At 39.3% G+C, this 18,118-nt stretch overlaps 2 protein-coding genes across 5 annotated transcripts in view; one reads left to right on the plus strand and one right to left on the minus strand.

Moving 5' to 3' along the window:
* The window catches only part of LOC126375497 (gastric triacylglycerol lipase-like), a 294,161-nt gene that overhangs the window by 69,190 nt on the left and 206,853 nt on the right, over window positions 1–18,118 (plus strand). The gene's annotated exons all lie outside the window — the stretch shown is intronic.
* The window catches only part of LOC126375491 (transcription factor SOX-5), a 414,266-nt gene that overhangs the window by 23,927 nt on the left and 372,221 nt on the right, over window positions 1–18,118 (minus strand). For all 3 annotated transcript variants that reach the window (XM_050022446.1, XM_050022447.1, XM_050022445.1), the window contains exon 4: window positions 4,599–4,766. In XM_050022446.1, the coding sequence (XP_049878403.1) occupies window positions 4,599–4,766 (168 nt within the window). The remainder of the gene's footprint in view (window positions 1–4,598; window positions 4,767–18,118) is intronic.

Below are 18,118 nucleotides of genomic sequence, written 5' to 3' on the forward strand. Positions count from 1 at the left end.
TCGCGCGGGTCCCTCGACCGAATTAAACAAATCTTCGAATACTCCAAAATCGAGTTCTAATGTGGTATGCGCTTACTGTAAGAAGGACGGGCATCATATAAGTGTTTGTTTCGCAAAACAACGGTCGGACGCCAACAAGCAAACAAATGTAAATTTTTGTTCCACCGTCAATCCACATCAATCCAAAGATATTGTGGTAGGAATAGTACAGGGCATACCGGTTGACATATTGATTGATAGTGGGGCTATAAACGCATCACTTATTTCGTCATCTGTAGTTAAACATCTCTCGTGTGCTCACAAATTTACATATCGCGAAATAAAAGGAGTTAGTGCCTCACCTATCACTATCACGTCGTATATTACCGTGACTATCGAACTGGAGGACATTTCTATCGAGGCGGACCTCTTAATAGTGCCCGATGAATACATGAACGCACCACTCATTATAGGGACGGATGTTTTGAATAGAGAGGGTATAAAATTTGTTAGGACTAGGGATTCGCAGCGTTTGATTTACGAATATAATCCGGCTACTGTATCTGCCGTCAAACCAATCTCGATTGATGGAATAAACACATCTTTGACTGGTGAGTACTATCAACGTCTTACATCTACTCTGGAGCAATTTCCGGATTTTATGATTTCTGGCACCGCTGCAACGACAGTTACTACCGGACAAATGCATATTACCTTGAATAGCCAAACTCCCGTTTGTTATAGGCCCTATAGGATGTCGCTTAACGAGAAGTTAAAGGTTCGTGAGATAGTTCAAGACCTGAAATCCAAAGGTATCGTGCGGGATTCTGAATCCCCATATTCGAGTCCCGTCCTCCTTGTTAAAAAGAAGGATGGATCGGACCGAATGTGTGTCGATTTCCGAGCGCTTAATAGCATTACCGTAAAAGACAGGTACCCGTTGCCAATAATTGATGACCATATTGACCGGTTAGGTAAAAGTAAATTGTTTACATCTCTCGACATGGCAACGGGCTTCCATCAAATAAGCTTAGACGATGAATCAATTCCCTTAACTGGCTTTGTTACACCAGAAGGCCATTATGAATATGTGAAAATGCCATATGGTTTAGCTAATGCGCCTATCGTCTATCAACGGATAATTAGTAATACTCTCCGAGAGTTTATCGATGCCGGTAAAGTAGTGGTTTACATTGATGATTGCTTGATTCTTCATTCCTCAGTAGAAGAGGGTTTGCAAACTTTAAAAGAAGTACTTGCTACCCTCACAAAAGCCGGATTTTCTATAAATTTACGTAAGTGCACATTTCTGTGTGAGGAAATCGAATATTTAGGAAGGATTATTTCGAATGGAAACGTCCGCCCAGCCGCAGCTAAGATTCAAGCGTTAGTTAACTCCCCGGTGCCAAGTAACGTGAAACAAACCCGCCAATTTTTGGGCTTAGCGGGATATTTCCGTAAATACATTCCTGGATATTCCACAAAAACAGCGTGTATTGCTCGATTAACCCGAAAGGATGCTAACTTTGTTTGGGGCCCCGACCAGGAGCGAGTGCGTCAAGAGGTCATTAAGTTCCTTACTAGTGAGCCTATTCTCGCTATTTTCGATCCTGAATTACCCACTGAAATTCATACAGACGCGAGCAGTGCAGGTTATGGCGCGGTATTGTTACAGGTTCATAGGGATGGTAGTCGGCGGGTAGTGGCCTATTATAGCCAAGTAACCCAGGGGTCCGAGGCTCGTTATCATTCTTATGAGCTTGAGACTCTTGCTGTCGTTAAGTCATTACGGCATTTTCGACATTACTTGATAGGTACACCCTTCACCGTGGTAACTGATTGTAACGCATTAAAAGCTACACAAAAGAAAAAAGATTTGTTGCCTCGCGTGGCTAGGTGGTGGGTGTATCTACAAGATTTTAATTTTACCATCCAATATCGCAAGGGTGTCATGTTGCCACATGCAGACTACTTAAGCCGTAATCCTACGGTCAGTGGTATAAATAATATTGACAAGCCACGTAATTGGGCTCAAATAGCACAGGCAGGGGATGAGGAAACGAAACGATTAATGGAAGCTTTAGATCAGGGTCAAATAGATGCTACTAGGTACCTTAAACGTAATGATATACTGTACTACCGATATACCCCGGTAGGTGGTGAGCCGAGACTATTGTGTTTTGTACCTAAGGGAAATCGACTCAGCTTATTGCGTATTTTCCATGACGAACATAGTCATATTAGTGCTGAGAAAACTATTGATCTGATTTTAAGGCACTTCTGGTTTCCTGGTCTTCGCAGCTTTGTTTCAAAATATATAAGCCACTGCCTGACTTGTATAGCGCACAAACGTGTCCCTCGCGCTCCTTTGCAACCTATAATTTCATGGACGAAACCTGACACTCCCTTTGAGGTTATACACGCAGATGTTCTGGGCCCATTGTCAGAATCTTTAGGATATAAACATGTCTTTGTAATTGTCGACGCGTTTACAAAATTTTGCCTTTTAACTGCCATTTATCGTCAGGATTTAGTTGAACTGAAACGGGTATTCCAAAATGTCATTTCGTTATTTGGAACTCCAAAAATGATTGTGTGCGACAGAGGGCGCATGTTTGAGTCCGCTGGTTTTACTTCCTGGGTGAATGAAATGGGCTGTCAAGTTCACCATATAACCCCTGAAATGCACCATGCAAATGGCCAAGCGGAACGATACATTCGCACTGTATTGAACATGTTACGAATTGAAGTCAACCATAAAAAGAGTGAATGGTCAGAAGTACTGTGGAAGTTACAGCTAACTTTAAATTTGACAAAGCAGAAAACCACACAGTCATCTGCCCTAAATTTACTTGTTGGCTCAGAAAACACAACGCCGTTGGTTCGTACATTAATAAGAGATGTTTCAGTGAATACTCCACCCGAGAACCGCGAGGCGCTGCGGGAGCTCACCAGGCAAAGGACCACCGAGCGGCTAGAGAGGAACCGGACTGAGCAGGATGCGCGGGTCAACGAGGGCCGGCAACCACCCAGAGTCTACAACAAGGATGACCTGGTGTTTGTCGTGAAGTACGCGCAGTCCAAGGGCAAGCTGGATCCGGGCATGCGGGGACCATATCGTGTGCTGCGTGTTTTGGACAATGGGCGCTATGAGCTCAAGTTGCTTGCCGGAGCTTATGGGAAAAGTACCTATGCTGCCGCTCAGTTCATGATACCCTGGCGTGGTGAATGGACTCCTGAGACGTGTGAAGCCTTTTTTGGAGGTTTGTGTGATGTCTGTGCTATGAGTAGACAGACCTTGTATTAACTGTGAGGTATGCGGACTTAAGGCCTCTGCCTACAGTTACTTGGAAAGCGCTATTACCGGTACCTATTTATTTATTTGTGATTTATTGCAGAATCATAAATGAATAACTTTGATTTATTTGTTTGTGACTGGTATAAAGAGTCATAAATAGATAACTTGCTAATGAGTTTTATGTTTCAGCTATTTTACATTTTAATGTTATTTTCTTCCTTTTTCAGCCTCACTAATTAACATTTTTACTATTTACTTAGGTATTTTTCAAGTAATAACCGTAAGATTTTCTAGTGAGGTGGATACCGTTGTAACTTTATTGCTTTTCTTTGGGTTAAAAGGTCTATTAGCTAGCTATCTATCTATCTCTTATTCTTCAAATTATATTCTTGTGACTTACAATGATCGGTACAAATTATGTAACTCGTAATTCATGTGAGGTGGCATAAAATAAAGATTTATACTCGATTTCAGGTACTGAGGAGACAGAGATTGTTACAGAGTCTCGACCAGGCCCCTCTACTGGGTCTGATACAGGAGCTGAAGGACTAGGAAGACTGGAGCCTGACGAAGGACTTCAACCTGGTCCATCTTCAAGGTCCATGCCGCTGCTCGATGACCCCGAAATAGAGCCGTTCCCTACGCCTGACGAGGACGTCAGGGAGTCAGGAGTGGCCGTATCAGCAAGTTTTCCCCGTCAGTGTACCGGTGGACGGTGACGTCAGTGACCAGTCTGCATAAATACGATTCCCCTCCACGCTGCCGCCTCTTTCGCTTACTCGACTTCGTACCGAACGGACGTGTTGCGCCGCGCGTTATTTGTCTTACTTATTTCTCTTTATATATCGAATTGTTTTGCTAGTAGTTTCGTATTGTTCGTTAGTTATTTTTGTTTTCGTATTTTTAAATTAATTAATTGTTATTAAAATTCTTTTGTTAGTAACTGAAACCTATTTTTTTTTTAATATTTTCCACTCTGAATTCCTAAAAATATCATATCCCGGGAATGTTTCGAATCGAAGGTCCAGGTTTCGAATCCCGGTGCAGACATAACACAAAAATCACTGTGTGATCCCTAGTTTAGTTAGGACATTGCAGGTTGATCGCCCGGTTGTCTGGAAGTAAGATGATCCGTGCTGCAGGCACGTTTAACCGTTGATCCCGGTTACTAGTTACTAATGCAAGTACGTAAGGTAGTCGTTACATGAGCCATGTCAGGTGCCTTTGGCGGCTCAATAGAAACCCTGATAGCTGCTCAATAAGAATCCAGGGTTGATGAGGTTGGTCATCAACACAACCCATACGATAAAAGAAGACTTACATTCTGAGGCGCCTGCGCCTGTGGCCGCATCTGCTCCAGTAGTGGCAGCAGCGCCAGCGGAGGGCCTGGATACAATCCGTGCTGGCCCCGCCGCACCAGCTCCTGTCTCCGCAGTTGTTCCTGCTGCAGTCTTTGGAGTTCCAACTCGGCTTGGACATTGCCTATGTTCTGTAACAAAAGAAGAAAGATTTAATGCTGTATTCTTTTCGTTCACACCTTAGTATATTTTCGTAATAATAAAATTTAAAATCAAATCAATTACACTTCATTCTTCACACATGGATCAGTACAATTTGGGAGGCTTTATTGCTCTAGAGCAATTTCTTCCAGGTAACCACCACCAGTGCTATGTTTATCAAAACTTACAAGTCTGCACGTTCACAAGCAATAAGTTACTCACAAGTTACAATTACGTTTATCAAAAAAAGTAGAGGGATTGTAAAATATACTTGTGAAATAAATATTGACACTTGTAACTTGTAATTTACATGTGTAGTTTTGATAAACACATTCCAAGAGACAACCATAAAATGTAGGTATTTATTAGACCGATCAAGTAAATAACTATGGGTGCAGTTATGATTAGTACCAAAGGGGTAAGATTTAATGTTGTGTTTTATCCACGTCTTAGTTTCATTATATTAAAAAAAAATGTATGTATTGGACCAATCACTTCTACAACTATAGGAATAGTGATGGTAGCACCAAAAATCAACAGATATAAAGCACTGGTGGTACTTGCAATATGTAGAACCTGTGCTTAGGTACGAGCTATCTCCCATTGACACAATAATATTACTAGCTTTCTTATTAGTTGATACACTTAGTCTCTGTGAACCTGCGGGCCTAGGGCGCGACAGAGATCATCTGTCTCTCTCTGTGCAGTACTGTGAGAGAGTGACGGGTGACGTATGTCGACGTCTCTTTCACAGTACGAGAAAGAGTCGCGTGTTTACGGTGCTAGGCCCGCTGGTCAGGTCAGACCAAAGAGATATAGCGTGGGAATGTCTATTGAAGATGCAGAATTACAATTAGATTTGTCGTTTTTGCATGATGAAGAAACAAACGCAGAAAGGCCTACCTGTGTAGATATATACGTGTTCCTTGCATAAGATCGGATACCTATTCATCTACTTATTGATCTAAAGATTTTCCAAACGCAATTCATTCTAGATCGTCACTACAGATTACCAACAAGTCTGTATGCAACAAGAACTTGTTTTGTATTGTTTAGCTACATAAAGTAACACCTCATTCTAAAAGCAATTTTGTTAAACCACGTCCTTAAGCAAATGCTGGTGATTATAATCAGAAGGTGTTGCCATAAAAAATAAGCCCGGCCACGTTCAGACAAATGATATTAAATTATGAACAATAAACAACGGAAGGGTAAAACAACAAAAACTACCCGACATATTTATTGTGAGCCTTGTTAATGTACCTAGGCTGGCAGTAAAACACAATTACCAGCTATTTAACAACATAACAAGTGCGAGCAAAAACAAAAATGAGGAGTTGAAAACAGAAAGAATTCTCCCACTAAAACCGGTCCTCAAATTGCGGGACTTTCAACAATCAGTCTTAATGAGAGATGCTTTCCGCGCAAAATTTGTTCCTCACAATATATGGCCATACTTAAGCCAACAACAAAGAGTAAGCTAAAACGTGAGTACAAATCAACTGGGAACGCGCACACTAAATCTCCGAAGCCGTAAAGCAAATTCCCAAAAAAAGAAACTCGGATTAATTGCTTGGGAGTCGTGACGAATTCCACAATATACATTTTATCGGCTCTTCATTTAGAACGCATTGAATTGTTAATGGCGGCACTGAGTAAGACGTTATAAGGTGATGAAACCGAAATCTCCCGACGAGACACATTTCCGGACGATCGAGATCGTTTTCATGCAAATATGAAAGAGATTTTTAAGTTTTAAAAGTATCGTGCAAATGTGCATAATGTGCTTCTGACAGTGAAATACATTTTAAGTGAAAAATGACCGCCGAAGATAAAAGGGAAGCGCTAATGGAAGACAAAAGCGAATGCATAAATAAACATGACATAATCGCACGAATAAAAAGATCCGAGAGCGGTGTAATAGGTCCTTACCGATTGCGGGCGCCGTCGCCACTGTAATCGACCAAGTTTTTCCATCGGCCTGACAAATTGCCGTCATAACCGAACGGATTAAACTTTTTATTAAAAACAACAAACTGAGTATAATGTATGGGCGTAATCGGCAAGGGACAGATGTTCCCGAATAACGTACGCGATTTATCTAATGTAAAAAGACTTTTATTTAATAGCTCTGCGGATATGTCCTAGCAATTGGCGCTTATATTTTACAGCCGACCGTCGTTTTGGCATTTCGACCGCATTTTGATAGCATTATTAATGTTAGAGATGATATAAAAATGTGATTTTTGATATAGGAGACCAGCTGCGTTATAACAAATTATTGTTACTCCAGCGCAGGTGGGACGTACCCTCGTAAATAATGTGAAAATGAAAGTATACACATACAAGAAAGACAGAGTGTTATAGTTTCACAAGATGAACGTGACAATAGAACCTTTGCCAATAGGAACAGTTGGGCGTGATTTGGCGACGTCAGGAGCGTGTGCGCCGATGTCCGATCAATAAAGATGGCTGCCGATATAAATAGCTAATGAAAACAAGCTCCATCTGTCACTGCCGCTTTGAAGCCAAACAGCTAATCTCATAATACATTTAGATTATAGAACGATGATAATCTCCGACATTGTGAAATTTCTTTGCATCAAGATGATTTAATTAATTCTGATTAAGACATTGTCGGCATAGCATGGACAAATAAGCTTACCGATTAAGATGAAAGCATAGCTTAAGGTGACGTATATATCAAAAACGGCACTAAACTAGAGAAATATATCGTAGTAAGAATTGACAAAGAGATCAGTTCTGACGACCGGACATACCATGACATAATTTATAAAGCCGGCGCCGATATCAAAATAGTGTAATCCCACTTCGGTTCTCCAGAAGAAACGAACGAATCTCGGCCTTAAGAAGCGGGATTAAGATTGGATTGAGGTGAAAAATGTTGGCTTAGGTGAAAATATACGGAAAGCGGTATAATGAAACAGACGTCACATTGACGTAAGAGTTGCAAGATCTTGGGTGAAATCATAATATTTACTGTCACCGAGTCGACATGCTCTCGTTTCCAGATAGATTATTCTAGTCAAGGTATTTGGAATATCACTATTAGAATTAACGCAATAGCCAAGATTAAAGACACTGATGCTACAGAATATCTTTGGAATAATCGTTATGAGGATCTAATTATGGACTTTATAACAGGTGTTAGTGATGAAATAATATAAGTTGAAGTTGATTTACACAGAAATGTGGTAGAACTGTGTCATGTAGTGTAAACGTCATTTGTACTGATGAATTCAGTCGTATTAAAAACATTTAAAACTCAGAGAAATTATTGCGACACAGTAGTATTATAATTATTGCGATTTAGAAAACTAAGTATAGAAATAGGACCGAATGAAAATTAAATTCGCACAAAATATATGTTTTGTAGTGACAAATTAAAAATAACCACTTTGATTTTTGCTAAGTAAGAAGTCAAATTAATAAGACTGCAATTTTAGCTGCCAAATATTGCTTGGAATTACTGAACAGAGCCATAGTACGTTGTTATTTGTATGAGAACTTCGTTAGCGCGTTTCAGGGCATGGATAAACGCCATCTATATGATATGGGCAGAAATAGTTGGTGCGCCACATCTACGTAGTTTCAGAAAAAAAATATAAATAATATGCAGAAATATTTTACTGGGCAGTCAATAAGTGAGAAAAAGTAGACTAATTTTAAGTACAACAATCATTTTAAAGACCGTTACGCGATCACGCTGTCTCAAGGGAACACTGCCAACTAAGGGCGAATTAGTTCCTAAAATCCAATTGAACTTGCATCACTTAAAACAGCAAATTCACTTGTATCTCAAACATGATTAGAACAACCGAGTCACAACATGTTGTACAGGGTAAAGATAAAAAGTGTTGATAATTTAAATAAAGCATACAAAGGGTGCCGCGTGGGGCTGACAGAGGGCATTATGGACGCGATGACATATCAAAATGAATCGCTAATGTAGGTGCCCTGAATAAGGAAGATATGGAGAGTCTAATACTTTCTAAATATATAAAAACAGATGCTAACTGGCATATTAATATCAACTATTGCCTAAACTAAAGGGTTTAGAAACTTAAAATTGATGCCCGAATCTTTTACAACTACGATAGCATTAAGATGAGGTTTTGAATAATTCTACTCCATTTCAGAATTAGCCAGAATGACATCGTGTCTAATACGACGAATAAGATTGTAGTTTCAGTCCATAAGTCAATACAGTAAAACTACCTAGCAAAAAGGGATTAAATATTTTATGACTTATAACAAATGTTGTGGTTCCATCGTCTGTAGAAGACAAAGAAGCGATCTTTTGAACTGTCAATCTTGCTGGTATATTTAATCAGCAGTTGGTTTGGTACCCGTTACGATATTTACAACGTACCTATTTATTTTTACATCATTAGCTACTCCATTATTCTCCTATAACAGCTTTAAATGCGTTTTCATATCGACAACAGATTGCACAATAACATAGTGAATTAATTATTTCATATGTAGAATTGCAACGTCACTTTTTGCATCTGCGTTGGATCAGTCGATCGACTGATCTGATGATTAGTCGTCGGCGCCAGTATCTAAAACGTTGTCGATCATTGCAGGATATGTAGCAATGAGATTGCTATTTAGCATTAAGGCCTATTGTGGTATGTTTTATCTTTATTTGTTATGTATGTTATTGGTTGGTTTGTTCTTGTTAATAGAATTGCAAAAGCGGTATATAATGCGAAAGTTGATGGTAGGGCTGGCAGAGGAAGACCGAGAAGGACTTACGATGACCAAATTGGAGCTGTCCTTGTTTAATACGACCTACTATGAACCGGCGTGCGTGTATGAAGCGATTGATGAATGTGGAGGAAGCAAGAGAAGTGTGTCAGGATCGAAGCAAATGGAATTCTATAGTCTCTGCTTATCCCGGTGGGAAATAGGCGTAAGTTTATGTATGTTATTGGTATTATGCAAATAGGTAATAATTCTAGTTTTTGCTTTAATCCTTAGCTAATCATGTTTGATGGCATAGTAAGATAACGAATATTTAGACTAAAAATGGCGAATGTAGACAGATAATTTATTTGGCTTTTAAGTGTAGCAATAGAATTACAGTTAATTATTGTAGATGTTCGATTAAATCTGGTTTTAAAGATTACCTGTTTGGATTTCGACGTAATTTACAAAACTGGCCCCTTTCTTGTTGCGTCAGAAATCAGAATGCATATTTCAGAATTAGCTGATGTGCTATACAAACCCAAACTCGTGCACTAGGTTCAAGATAAATTATGAAATTCTGTTTACAGAGAAACCATTATCATTTTATTTTTTTTTTCAAGTTTTTTTCTATGACGTCACAGTTTGATTTTTCATACAAATATCATAGAAATTTCGCGTTTTGACGTTTAGTAGAAAGTGACTGATATGACTAGTTGGAAACTACCATATTGTCTGGGAGAAATTCGGATCACAGTAAAAAACTGAGATTACTTCAGAGGAGACACAAATACAATAACATAAAATAAAACAGCCTCCGTGGTCTAGTGGTTAGAGCGTAAGGCTCACGATCTGGAGGTCCGGGTTCGATTCCCGATGGGGACATTGTAGAAATCACTTTGTGAGACTGTCCTTTGTTTGGTAAGGACTTTCAGGCTTGAATCACCTGATTGTCAGAAAAAGTAAGATGATTCCGTGCTTCGGAGGGCACGTTAAGCCGTTGGTCCCGGCTATTAGCCGTAAAAAACACCTCTACCAACCCGCATTGGAGCAGCGTGGTGGAGTATGCTCCATACCCCCTCCGGTTGATTGAGGGGAGGCCTGTGCCCAGCAGTGGGACGTATATAGGCTGTTTACGTAATAACCACGAAATGACAAGAGAAGCATAATTATCGGCCTTATTGCTTCTTCCAGGCAACTTGTAGAACTTAGCAAATATTGGAGACGGCAACGGTGCAATACTGGTATGGTATATAGGTTAAATTAACACAAACCTGTCTATATAATTAAACTATAAATAATCCTTTATGGTAGGGGTATGGATCAATATGGATGGACGGCCTCCGTGGTCCAGTGGTTGAGCGTTGTGCTCACGATCCGGAGGTCCCGGGTTCGAATCCCGGTGGGGACAAATCACAAAAATCACTCTGTGATCCCTAGTTTGGTAAGGACATTACAGGCTGATCATCTGATTGTCCAAGGCACGTTAAGCCGTAGGTCCCGGTTACTACTTACTGATGTAAGTACGTAGTCGTTACATGAGTCATGTCAGGGGCTATGTCAGGGGCTATGGCGGCTCAATAATAACCCTGACCTGAAACCCACACGATAGAAGAATATGGATGGATGAATTCAAAAATCGAATCTAACGACTACAATAAAGGCGCTGTCACATTAACCTGGGAACAGCGAGAGCGAAAAGTAAGGCAAACATTTTGACGGTCTCCAATTAATGTGTCAAGTGGATCGCCTCGGATGTCGTCGGACAACTGCGGCGCGCCCCGGGAGTCCCGACTGGTTATCGCCGGGTTTATCGAGCGATGTTTGGCTGTGTGCTGTCATGAGCGGAGCGGGAGCGATAAGCGAAAAAACGTTAAATAGTCATTAAATCAATATTTCTTTTGCACAGAAACTATACTTAGGAATGGAATTCTCTGCCGTCTGTGTATTTCCAAATGCATATAACTCGGGCGCTATCAAGACCAGAGTGAACAGGCACCTTCTGGGCGAACTCAGGTCTGGTTTAGCAATGCGATGCATTTAAGGTATTCGATAAATAATTTAAAAAAAATCGCGACATTACAGTAGGTACTCGCTCTCTTTGTTTAAGAGCTGTGCTCTTGTCGGCGGAGTAATCGCCATTCCTCTCTTCTTCCCGCCTAAACCTTCACGTCGTGATACGATATGACCTGCACCTTCACTTTTATTTGTTATTGAAGGAGAGAGGAAGGGTAGACCTAGGAGAATATTTATGAATCAGAAAGAAAGAAAGATTTTTTTATTATAAAGGGACACGACAGTGACAAATATAAAACAATACACGGAATAACACATAACTTATAATCAAGAAAGAAAGAAACAACTTACACAACAGAGTACAAATAAATAGATAGTAAACATTATGACAGACAGAAAAAAGAAAGTTTTCATCTCGAGCTCCTCCGTGCTTCGGAAGGCACGTTAAGCCGTTGATCCCGGCTGCATTAGCAGTCGTTAATAACCATCAATCCGCACTGAGCCCGCGTGATGGTTTAAGGCCCGATCTCCCTATCCATCCATAGGGAAGGCCCGTGCCCCAGCAGTGGGGACGTTAATGGGCTGCTGATGATGATGAAACATTAAGACAAATTGTAATAGGGTGTATGGAAACAATCCAATCTCACCAGTCATCCCGTGATCATGGCACTTGCAACCGTGTCGAAATATCGGGAGTCTCATATCCCTACTTTAAACGTGGTAAGAACCCGTTATTATGTGTTTTAATTAGGGCGTATGGACTTCTCAACAATGGTGGTGTCCTTTATAAAAGGGCCTCACTCAGCATAAGCCGCGGCGCGAGCCACGACGCTGGTATTCTGTGGACATTGCTAGGTGGGGAACAGAAGGTACTATATAAGGAAAAATAAAAATCTCCTTTAATCGCTATCGCTTCTCCCGTCACAGTGCACGTTCGCTGTATTGTGATGCATCATGAATTGCGATTTTTAATGGGCGATGCACTGATCTTATCTACCAACCCCGGCGCAGTGATTATGCGTTTTGCAGCGAATTTAATGGGAACCGCCGTATTTTTTTCGTGATATTTGTTGTCTTATCAAAGGAGATAGCGTATTGTAATTTACTGTACTTATTCATCATCATTAGTTGATTTCTGCCTGGGGTAACACGGCTTCGGAGTGGAGGTTGCAAATAATAAATTTGTTGCGTTATTTTGGTATGTAAGTATGTTGGTGCTGGGGAGTATACCTATCTGGTTTTAACGTAACATAGCATCACGCCTATATCCTCGAAGGGGTAGGCAGAGGTGTACAGTTTACATAAATGATAGGGTGATGATAACGGACAGTGTCAAAGTTATAAGAAAATGGAGTGGGCTTGTGAGACTGTCCTTTGTTTGGTAAGGACTTTTCAGGCTTGAATCACCTGATTGTCCGAAAAAGTAAGTTAAGCCATTGGTCCCGGCTATTAGCCGTAAAAACACCTCCACCAACCCGCAGTGGAGCAGCGTGGTGGAGTATGCTCCATACCCTCTCCGGTTGATTGAGGGGAGGCCTGTGCCCAGCAGTGGGACGTATAGGCTATTTATGTTATGTTTGTGTATGTTATGGAGTTTAAAATAAAATCGCGCCTGTATCTGCCAGAGGTCTTAAGACTCGAAAGCTGTTTAAGTCCCATGTAATAGAAATGAAATGAAATTAAATTAAATTAAATATATTTATTGTGGATCATAGGTACAGTATAGGCGTTCATATCAATTATAAATTGTTTCATCCAGCTATATCCCGCCATATAGGCATACAATGTATAGAGGCGAGCCAATTGCCATTAACCGGGCCACAAATCCAGGAAACCTCGTGATAGCAATTGTTTATGGTCCAAACATGAATTCAAACTCATGAAGTCGAATTCAGTGGGAGCTCGAGTCGGGGTAAAAACTGTTATCCGACAAGAATTTACTCTGAACAGGGCTACCGCGAATCCTTACCTAAGATGATAAGTCAAACTCCAAAAGAAAAATGATGCAAAAAAAAAATGTCCAGTCTAACGAAATAGAAATGTTTTAAGTACAATAAAGGAAACCACCTAATTAACTTTTGGCGAACAACAGCACAGCTAGTGTTAAAACCGTCATTAAAATGCCACGTGATCGACCGACGTCCGATCAAAATCACAAACTAATTTGAAGAAAACCTCAAAATAGGGGTTCCCGTCCCCAAATTCAAAATGGCGTAACTCCCACATTTTTTATATGAAAAGTATAACGTTTTAAACGTGAGTTTTGAAGTGGGCTCCCAGTCGAGAACCCTTAGAAGTTTTGTCTTCTCGAGTGGTACTACGAGTTTCAAACGATTGTTTATATTTATATGATTATTCTATGGAGGGACTGTATTATATTCCAGTTGTTTTTTAATTTAAATGAAATTTGATTTCGTGTTTTGACAAAGTAAAAAAAGGTGCAGGATCCCGGTAGTTTTGTTCATAGAACTTTTAAATAGAACTACTGATTGACAGGACTAATAGTTACTAATACCAATATCATTACAACACGTACATATTCGTCAAATCATATTTAAGACTAATATAATTAGGACCTCAGCCATGTTGAAAACGATAATGACAATTGAGAGTGACAGTGATAAAAATGTGTGGAGATTGACATTAGGTGACAGTGATAAAAATGTATGGGATTGACATTAGGTGACAGTTATAAAAATGTATAGGATTGACATAAGGTACGAGTGATAAAAATGTATGGAATTGACATAAGGTGACATTTCTATCACTGTTTTTTAAAAACGACCCCTCTCATAGCTCTTTACCAATACATTAATATTTATTTTAAGTTAAAATAGTTATAATATTGTATGTATACTTAGGTTAAGGTATTAATTGTACATAGGTATGATTAACACTAGCTTGTAAGTTATGTGTTACTCCGTGTTTTGTATTATATTTTTGTTATTTATTTTATATCTGTTACTGTGGTGTCCCTTTATAATAAACGTTCCTTTCTTTCTTTCTTTGTTAATTTACCTAGTTTTTTTATATATTTTGTGTCTTTTGTACTTAAATAAATTATCTTATCTTAATACGAGAATGTGTGTTTTTCAACGTGTTTGAAATAAAGCAAACGTCGTCCCTTTGTCGCCGGATGTCTAAAACTGCTTTGTTATTAGTTATAGTTTAAGCTCCATTATAAAAAAGCTTCACAAAGCCGCCGCATTGATGTGGAGTTGTCTTAATTGTTGATTTATTACCTAATCTGTTAGAAATTTCGTCCCGGGGGAAGTTATAAACGCTTCGTGTAATAGGCATATGTGTCTGGCGCTTACAGCTTCATTTCGACGCGGGTTTTCGCATTCAAATTCAAATTCAAATGTATTTATTGCATTGCTACAGGTCAAGAAGGTCTTAAACAATATTACATACATCCACTGCAGCATACCAGTCTAGGTGTACAATTTTAATTCTAATATATTTAAATTACAATTTCAATTAGATATTAAAATAATGTGAGTTAATATAAATGTGAATATAATTAAAAATAATTTCATTAGGTACGCTTAACTAAATACAATGTCAAAATTATATGATAAGGTGAGTCAATATAGATGTCAATATTATATCGGCGATAGGTTGATCACCTGTGCATAAATAGTATAATAGTAGTAGTGTAGTAGTAACGGCCTCCATGGTCCAGTGGTTGAGTGTTGGGCTTACGATCCGGAGGTCCTGGGTTCGATTCCCGGTGGGGACATGTCACAAAAATTACTTTGTGGTCCCTAGTTTGGTTAGGACATTACAGGCTGATCACCTGATTGTCCGAAAGTAAGACGATCCGTGCTTCGGGAGGCACGTTAAGCCGTTGGTCCCGGTTACTACTTACTGATGTAAGTACGTAGTCGTTATTATGAGTCATGTCAGGGGTCTTTGGCGGCACAATAGTAACCCTGACACCAGGGTTGATGACGTTGGTAATTCCCCTCACAACCCACACGAGAAGATAAGGTTCATCATACCCATCTTAGGACTTCATATTAACAACGGCTGCTAATTGTTTCGATTACTTGTGGCTCTGCCCACCCCATTAGGGATTACGTGCCTGAGTGTATGTATGTATGTACATAACATGCATAAACGCAACCGATCCAAACGCGCTTCACTCTACAACAAAACATAGACATCTTAAGAATGCTTGCTCGGATGAATCCTCGTTAACTTTTACCCGGATATGCCCAGATTTCCGCGGCTTGTTACCCAGCTATGCTTTTACCCGAGTTGTTACCCAGCTATGCCCTTTACCCGGGTTCGCTTGTTACCCCCATCCGGGCGGTTAGCTCAAGGCTCCTCCAATTATTTCTAGCTCAAACCAGTTGGAATGTAACTTTTAATTTTTAGGCTTGGATACCCGCGAATCTGGATTTTATACTTTCTTCAAAAAAGGAAGATAGCTTTTGGTAGACTTCCTTTAAGTTTCTTGCTGAAATCTTTTGCTGAATGCTTGTGTACGATTTTGTAACTCGTAAGAAGTTCCTAAATATTTCTATTAGGTTATATTAGGCTGTATTAAATTTATATTAGACTGGACGTAGACAGTGCTATTACGCAGCAATGCACCCGCATCCACCTTGTCAAAGACACTAAAGTCAGATTAAATTGTTATTAATTTTGAATTTGATTTTTATTTTAATTTCAATTTTGAGAATGATTTTAATTTGATTTTTATTTTAATTTCAATTTTGAGAATGATTTTAATTTTATTTTTATTTTATGAGCCCTAACATACACAAGTATGTTTGTTACTAACACTAATTCTATTCCATATAGGAAATACCCGAAATATATATATACTTATTATATTTTTTATTAACTAAAGGGCATAGGCCCTTTGTCACCGCTTTCTGATAAACTGTCTAATTTATTATTTATCTGCCGGATAAGTTCCTGATAGTCTTCGAAATCAGATAAATTATCAGTAACTGGTGAAACATCAAAGGTCACCAACATTTTTTTATAGTTTCTCGATTTCTATTCGGATTTTAATTTTTTTGTAAAGATACGTGATAGCTCTGTTCGTAGAACGCGTGACTTACACCCTAATGTCACGGGTTCGAATCCTGGCTCGGTCTCTAAACCACTGAATTCGATTTTACGTGTTTGGATCATAGATAATTGATATCACGTAGGATTTGTGCCCGGTTAACGGCAACAGACTTAACTTGCCCCCTATTACATGGGACTTAAGTGTAATTTTCGAGTCTTTACACCTCTGGCTACCCCTTCGTGGATACAGGCGCGATGTTATTTTATACTCCGTTTTCTTATAACTATGGCACTGTCCGTTATTATCATCCTAAAACAGCGTAACTTAAAAACAATATCTAACTCATTTTAACTAGACTTATCTATAACTATAAATTCTTTTATTCTAACCTTTAAGTATACTATAATTCCCATCTTAGAGAAACACTACATTTTCCCATTTTTCCTGTGGCCGTCTCCGGAGAGATTAAGGGCAGGGTCCATTAGCGACAAAAGACAGGTGTGGTGAGTGTGCTCACAAGCTTTATTAATCTTCTTTCTTTATAGTGTGGTCTGGCATTTGTGTGGAATCGGAGAATGGTAAGGATATACGTTTTTGTAATAATACGAGGTATATGTGTGATAAATTAATAATGAAAAGGTGGATGTTGGCGTAAGATCTGGCAACCTCTGTGGCTTGTTTGTTGATTATATGGCGCGTAGCAACGGGGATTATTATAATTTTATGTACTTTTTTCTCTTCTTCTTATCGTGTGGGTTGTGAGGTGGAATACCAGTCTCATCAACCCTGCTGTTATGGTTATGATTGAGCCGCCAAAGGCCCCTGACATGGCTCATGTAACGATTACTCACATCAGTAAATAGTAACCGGGACCAACGGGTTAACGTGCCTTCCGAAGCACGGAGGAGCTCGTGATGAAAACTTTTTTTTTTGTGGTCACCCATCCTATGGCCTTTGCGAAAGTTGCTTAACTTCAATAATCGCAGACCAAGCGCGTTTACCGCTGCGCCACCGAGCTCCTCCTTTAAATAATAAAGACACTACTAATTCCTAAACCCTCTCTCTGTCCTATCTGCAGTAGGTACTATTACAAGATTTCCATCCTAAACGAAGCAAAAACCCGCCAAAACAAACATTACGTCTGAATTTTAATTAATAAAGTCAAGTATCTATTTTGAGTCGCTATTTAATTTCACGGGGGCTGGTTTGTTTAAGAATGAGGTAAATTACAGGATGAATGTTGGACCAGAATAATGACGGCTCTTCACAGACTCTATCGCCCACAAAAGGTCATCTTTGCAATGTGAAAGATTAGTGTGGACGTACCTATCTGGGGAATAAAGGGGAAAAAGGTTGGTGTTATATGGACTTTATAAAGACATCAATACCTACGGAAATCGAATTTCTTTGTGTCATTATAAAATAAATAATAATTACTCTGAGGTAAACAATTGTGAACACAAATCACTACAGCCAACTAATACTAAAACGAATTTATAAAAGTGAATTTATACTAGTGCTCGACATTGCGTGTGAAATTATTTGCCTATTACTGAAAAAGTTACAATTTGTCTGTTTTGTTTT

This window comes from Pectinophora gossypiella, chromosome 19, assembly GCF_024362695.1.
Source record: "Pectinophora gossypiella chromosome 19, ilPecGoss1.1, whole genome shotgun sequence".
Taxonomy (NCBI): Eukaryota; Metazoa; Arthropoda; class Insecta; order Lepidoptera; family Gelechiidae; genus Pectinophora; species Pectinophora gossypiella.